The 7,055-nt window shown below is 46.9% G+C and overlaps 1 protein-coding gene across 3 annotated transcripts in view; it reads left to right on the top strand.

Annotated features, from left to right (window-relative positions):
* Dock4 (dedicator of cytokinesis 4) overlaps positions 1–7,055 on the top strand; it is a 393,633-nt gene that overhangs the window by 359,228 nt on the left and 27,350 nt on the right. For all 3 annotated transcript variants that reach the window (XM_013347825.2, XM_026782419.1, XM_026782413.1), the window contains 2 exons: positions 2,729–2,870; positions 4,073–4,239. In XM_013347825.2, the coding sequence (XP_013203279.2) occupies positions 2,729–2,870; positions 4,073–4,239 (309 nt within the window). The remainder of the gene's footprint in view (positions 1–2,728; positions 2,871–4,072; positions 4,240–7,055) is intronic.

The following is a 7,055-nucleotide window of genomic DNA, read 5'->3' as shown; positions in this document are numbered from 1 at the left end:
TTTTATCACAGCCACAGGGAAAGGTGCTTCGACAGTGAACTGACATTTTCTTGAAGTGATTGACAGGACCAAGTAATTGGGTGCTACCCAGACTTTATATAAAATCCTTGTTGCAGTTAAAAAAAAAAATGCACAAGACGTCTGCCTGAAGCTGAAAGAAAGATCGGTTTCTGATAATGACAAATGCAGAGAGTCCACTGAATGGAGAAGACGACATTTTAGCTGGGGACATGCCAGGTCTGGTGTCAGCGCCCCTTGAAGAACACAGGGTCTGGGGCCTGACTGTCAGTGCAGGGGTGGCCTCCTAGAGGAGTGACCAACATAGGGGACTAGAGAAGGGGCAGAGTGTGACTCTGATGTAGGAGCGGCTCCTCATTTTTGACCCAAAAGTGTACAATATGAAAGACTACATTTTCTTCCGTACCATGCCAAGAGTTGGCCAATCCACTGTGCATTGTTGGTATGGTGTTTGGAGAGTAGGGACCCAAAAAGCTTTTGATTTCTTTAAACTGTCAGAGGAAAGCAAAATACCTTTTAGGTTAAAGGAGATATAAAATATTTTCTAAGCTACAGATCATGACAATATTGATGTGTTTATCTCTAACAAACCAGTAATCTGATCCACCTTGTTATATTTTTATGGAGGAAAAGGCCCCTGAGGGCAGATGTTCTGGAGACACACAAAGCAGCCATGTGTGCTAATTAAAAGCTGATTTTAGTTTTAGCAAACAGTGAGATAGCCCAGATTCCCATCTACTACATGAGTTACAGTGAGTTAAAGCATCCTTAGGCCTAGAAAGATGGCTCAGTTAAGAGCACTTACTGCTCTTTCAGAAGGACCCTGTTTGGATTCCCAGCACCCATGCCAAAAAGCTCACAGCTGCCTTAACAAGAGCCCTAGAAGACCCAACATCTACTTCTGGCCTCTGTGGACACTTGTATAATTCATGGTGTACATTCACACAAATACACTTACACATAATTTTTTTAAAAAAATCAATCTTTAAAGATAATATGTTTTTAAAAATCAGAGGTATTTAAAAGCTCCAATTATGAAGACAGTTTAGCAAATGCCAGAGCTACATTGACCAAATAGATCAAATTTTGTTTAATAGGCAATTAGAATAAATTGATGTGTCTATCGTCAGTTGTTTGAAAAATAGCCTTTTTCTATGTCATATCTGTCATTAATTCAAAATGAAAGGGAAGGGCTGCCCTCTCTTGGTGTCTAAGAGACATTGCAGGATTGAGGATTCCAAGGAATGTCATAAACATGTCAAGATCAAAAATGTTCTTTTGTTGTTTGATGAATTGCAGGATACATTTTAAAACTCGGATAGGATACATGGAAATGGTTGTATAATCTAAATAGTTATTTCCCCCTGAAAGGAGCAGAATTGACCCTTGTACCTGGGCGGGTCTGCTTCTACGCCATTGAAAAAGAGCTCTGAAAACATTCCTGGTGAAGGTTTGTATCTGGATGCCCATGGCATCACTGTCCACAGCATCCAGACAAGGAGGAGAAACTCAGATATCTGTCAGGTGATGAGTGGACAAACCAAGGTAGTGTATCTTCCCAGTGGAGAAGTACACAGCAACAGAAAGCAAAGACGTCTGTCCTGCCACAAGCTAGAGAACTTTGGTGGTGTGCTCATTGAGGCCAGGGGCCTAGGAGGCACCTTTAGCTGGTAAAGGGTTTGCCTAGCTTAAAGGGGGCCATGGTTTCACTCCCAGCACTGCTTAAAGCAGGCCTGAGTGGCGGATGCCTGTTGTCTCAGCCGTCAGGAGGTGGAGACGGTGAAGCCAGCGAATCAGTCCTAGGGTGGAGAGGTGGGCGGGTCACTAAACGGATACTTTTTGATTCCCATCTGGACTAGCACAAATAATTCTTGGCATTTTTAAAACACTTTATGTTCTTGGTGTGTTGGGACAAGAGGGGCATGGCGCCTGCATGCAGGGCAGAGGACAACTCGCAGGAGTTAGGCCTCTTTCCACCATCAGGCGTGGCAAGCATTTTTATCCTGTGAGTCAGTTTTCTGGCCCCAATCTTCAGCATTCTTACCTGAATGAGAGAGCCCTGGCCTCTAGAATAAATTATTAGGATATAGCATGATATAACAAAGCAAGCAGACATCTAATAAAGCTCTAAAATGCGGTGGGGTTTCTAGCAGCAGCAAGCTGAGCTGAGCTGCTCACGGCATGGACGTCACTGTGCCTTTGGTTCCTCCATGCTCCTGAAGGCTCGGGTAGAGATGGGCCCCCCGCCTGCCCCGCTAGTGGGAATATAAAGCTGATTGATCTATCTCAGAGACTTCCAGAAAAATAATCCAGTAAAGCGGATTTTCATTCTGGCCCTACTTTGTTCTCTTAGAAATTGGAGATCTGCGTGTATGAGTTTGACATCCGTTTGATAAAAACCATCTCTCATATATGTCCATTTATGATACAGTGCTTGGTTCTTGTCTTTGATGCTGAGTATCAGGCCATCTCTATCCCCCATGCAAATGGCCCTGGAATTCAGCGTGTGCTATTGGGTCTGATGGAAATCAATAACCAGCGATTCTATTGCTCTTTGTTTAGCAGGTTTGATTCATGAGCATATTTTTCAGATGGTTCTGACTTTTCAATGTGACAGTATCGTGATGTGGGGGCAGTTATCGCCACAGACATATTTCTTTGCCTTCTCTTTGTTATATGACCCTAATTTCTTTTCCGGTTACGCCCCCAGAATAAGGAGTTTGTGTGTCGAGGGCATGACTACGAGCGACTGGAGGCCTTCCAGCAGCGAATGCTGAACGAGTTCCCCCATGCCATCGCCATGCAGCACGCCAACCAGCCTGATGAGACCATCTTCCAGGCGGAGGCTCAGTGTATCCCTTCCTGGTGGCTGGGCTCCGGTTGGGTGGTACCTGCCGTTAGCTACACAGCAGTGTCCTGTTGAGTGTTATAGCCACTGTCTCCTTGTCAGGAGCCACACCCTACACTTCCTAGTCCTTGTCATCTTGGTTTTAGCTGAGTGCCTTCTCAGCAGAATGGAATTATTCTAATGGCTATCACAGGGCCAGTCGAAAAGAAATCCCTTAAACATCCGTTAAGGAACCTTCGCCCTCTTAATTGGCATGCCTGCAGGTCCAGCCCTGCTTCTGAATCAAATGATTCTTTTATGGCTTCCTATGGAAACGGCTTCCGTTCGAGGAAGTGGTAGCATTGTGTTCACTACTGCACATGCTCCACCCCCCTCTTTCCCTTAGACTTTAATTCTGGAGTGAGGAGGGGACGAGCAAGAGGTGCCTCCAGTATCTCTGAGGCATGATATTCTAGACTCTTAACTTAATGACAGCATGTAGTTCAGAGTCCTGCCATCTAAACAGACAACTCAAATGGAAGTGCTTTGGCTTTCGACACAAAGGCAATTCACCCATCAGTTCTTGCCAAATCCATCTGAAAGCCACAGTTTTAAAACAGACAGGGAAACTCCCAGTGGCTATTATAAATATACTTTCAAAGCAGAAACCTAAATGCAAGAGAAACACGAAATTGTTTAAGGAAAAATATTTTTCTTTCTCTCTGGGAAGGAAGGAGCATATAAGCAAAATATTTTTTAAAATATGAGCTACAACCAACCACTCTGTTTATCTGTGCCTGGTTTTAGATTACGGATACCATAGTTACAGAAGGCTGCAGTCACAGCAACACTTGGCAAGTGCAAGTCCTTGCTGGTGTTCTGGTCACTGCCTTTGGTCATAGTCTTATGAGGATTTCCATATCATTATAGATAAAATTTGGGAGCCATTCTGATTCTGAATACCCAAGCCCAGCTGTTCCTCCTACCCCCACGAAAGCAGTCATCTGTGAACTCATAGGTTATGGAAATGTCAAACATATGTCCCGGTAGAATCACATTCTTAGGACTTGATCAGACCTGAAGCTTGAGGCATACTTGGAAGTACATTATTCATATCTGCTGGGCAATTTTTAAAATGAATTCCACTGGAATGGAAACACCAGATTGCTACCCAGAGTGCCTTGCTGCTTGCCAAGCCAGGTTCCCTCCTTGACTCTTGGCTCCCAGATCTGCAGATATACGCTGTGACTCCCATTCCTGAGAGCCAGGAGGTGCTGCAGAGGGAGGGCGTTCCCGACAACATCAAAAGCTTCTATAAAGTAAACCACATCTGGAAGTTCCGCTACGACAGGCCTTTCCACAAGGGCACCAAAGACAAGGAGAACGAGTTCAAGGTAAACCTGTGGTCTCCGTAAAGTGCCGCCTCCTCATGGGCTTTCTAGACTCTTGGGAAATAGTGACTGAGGATCCGGTCACGTGACTGGAACAAAGGGTCTCGAAATCTTCCATCCTAGTAAGCAGTGTTTCCACGTGAATGGGAACACTTTCCAGGCAAGAAGATTTTTGGTCCCCTACCAAGAAAATCTGAGCAGGTCTGGGAAAGGAGTTCCTGAAATCAGCTTCTCTGTGGCCGTTCCGAGAGCAGTGGTGCTTAGACCAGTCTTCCAACTTGTGTCTAAGCTCAGTCCTGTTGTCCATTCATGGTGAGCCATTGTGGGAGTGGTGGATGTAGTCTAGCATCAAGGAAGCACAGTAAAGAAAAACCAAGGACCAGGCAAGGGGGAACTGAGAAGAGGCTGCGTGGGCAGGCATTTGGTGAGATGGAGACACTTCCGTCCTTTGCTCTAGACCTTGTTGGTTTCTGAGATGAGGCCCCGAGTCCATGCCCATCTGGGCCTCTGCCTGTACTGGGTTGTCTGTCCTCCCCATATCCAGTGTGCCTTCCTAGTTCCCCATGCTCCAGGACAGAAAGGACAGCGTTCTCACAGCCCCACTGGGGCAAGGAGGCAGATGTTCAGAAATCACCCGTGACCATCCCTTTCCTTGAAAACAGTGACACCGGACAGGCCTAGGGTGACCCCAGTGACTCAGCATCCATACATAAACAGAATTGTCAAATGAGCTTATTCCTGTGAGTCTGTTGGCTTAGCGGCTTTCACAGCAGATACTCCCTTAAAGCAGGAGGCATCTCTTAACACTGTCTTGCTTAATGTTGACCCACACACCCTTGCCCATCGGTTCCCAGCGCTGCCAGCAGCAGTCAGCTACAGGGGTTATACCCAGCCAAAAGGCGGTGAAGGGGTAGCTTTGCAGTGTTCGGGGGAGACTGGATAAAAATGGACTTTTATGAAAGATTTGAAGTGCATTTACTGTGGATTTCTCTAGGAATCTAATCACAAAATGCTCTAATGATAATAAATAAAGCTAATGATAGTTTAGAACCAGCCAACTGCACCAGCCTCAGCAGCCTGGCCCTCTGGCCTCCTCTCGGGGTCTTTCTTCTCCCTGTGGATTGAACAGTACAGAGAGCATCGGAAAACATCCCAGTTACTGACAAGATCCACCATCATTTTCTAGTCCTCTCTGTGTGTTTCTAATTCTCTTCTCCACCTCCCAAGTTAGCTAAAGATCCAATCAGATTGCGACACAGTTCTTTCTCTCTGCTCTAGCTCCCAGTCCTCAGTCTGAATGACCTGGAGTCATAGTTGGCTTGCACAGAGTTATGTGCCCAAGACCTTTAGCCTAGCACTGGAACCCACCTTTTCCAACTCCCTTTCTTTTGCTGTTTCTGCTGGATGTACGTACTTCCACCTGGCCAACAATGAAACAATCAGTGATACACTTGTACCAGGAATAATCAAAACCCAGAGACAGATGTAGGGGTTAAAGGTGAAGATCAGAGAGGCAGAGCGATCAGCCACTAGAGAGACCTTTTACCCCTACCAAGGCTCAGACCAAAGGGGCGATCCTCAGACTGCCCAGACTGCACTGGCTCTCCACCAAACCTCAGACTCCACACTCCAGTGAGTTCCAGAGACCCCCCCAAACCCTGGGATTAGAGGTGCGAGCCACCAACAGCTACCTTCCTGGGATGGGTGAGGTTAAATGAGGCTCCCTTTCCCCATGTTCAAGACCTTCAGAATCTGGCTCCAGACTCTATCCCATTACCCCAAGCCTGTCCTACCCACCCTCTCTCTTGGCTCCAGCGACACCCACCTTCTCTCCTCATTGGTTGCCATACCCTTTCACAAGCAAATCCATGTCTGTGTGGGCAGCCTTCTGCCTGCACAGCAGCCTCCACTCTCCTCCCTGTGAACTCTTGACTCTGTAAAATCCAGCTCTCTGGTCTACTCAGAAAGCTGCTGTCCTGGTCCCCCACAAGGGCAGGAATATCTGCATCCCGTGTATACCTTGAACATCCTGCTCGTCCATCTGAGCTCTTGTCTGCTTGCCTCCCTGTCATCAGCAGGTCCCTCAAACTCTCACGATGGGGGTTCACCTCAGCAGCTCCTCACTACTGGAAAGACATTCTCTTTTTAACCCCTCTGTGGTCTGAATAGATGGTTCAGTTGCGGGGATTTCCCCCCTGGTAGCACACTATATGACAATGATGAAGTGTAAATTCCAAAACTGGCTGGTCAAAGACAATCTGGCCACATACAGTGGCTTGTGCCAATAGCAGCTGTGTTCCATGTCTCCTGGAGGAGCTGGTTCTGGGTCAGGAGTCCAGCTCGAAGCACACATTCCCCTGGGTTACAGCAGTTCAGCTTATCACCAGAAATGTGGCCCTGTGCATATGGCAATGGAGAGAAGATGATTCCCGAGGGTGGGTGTCAGTGCCAGCCCTTTGATAATTAGAATATGACTTGTGGATCAAGAGTCCCTCTGCGACTTGAAGTCTTCACCTTAAATAGAAGGTTCCAACCAAGTAACCCTAAGGTCCTTTGTCCCCTTAGGTAGCTGTTACTCCCATCTTGTCTGGATAGCTCACAGCATTGCCTCTTCTGGTTGAAATGGGCTAAACCTTGATGGGCGAAAAGGTTAAAGTCCCATCTTGGGGAAACAGAGGAGAAGACTATATACAGCTTGCTGTTGTGTTCTGGCCCTTGCTTTCTGGAGCAGGGGCTCCGGTGCTCTGCAAGGAAGAAGGCTCCAGGCAGTCTGCAGAATGACTAGTGCGGGCTTGCACTGCATCTGGGCGGGGGGGGGG

This window comes from Microtus ochrogaster, chromosome 1 (assembly GCF_000317375.1).
Source record: "Microtus ochrogaster isolate Prairie Vole_2 chromosome 1, MicOch1.0, whole genome shotgun sequence".
NCBI classification, from domain to species: domain Eukaryota; kingdom Metazoa; phylum Chordata; class Mammalia; order Rodentia; family Cricetidae; genus Microtus; species Microtus ochrogaster.
The sequence above is the reverse complement of the archived record's forward strand: the minus strand, read 5'-3'. Positions and strand labels throughout refer to the sequence as shown.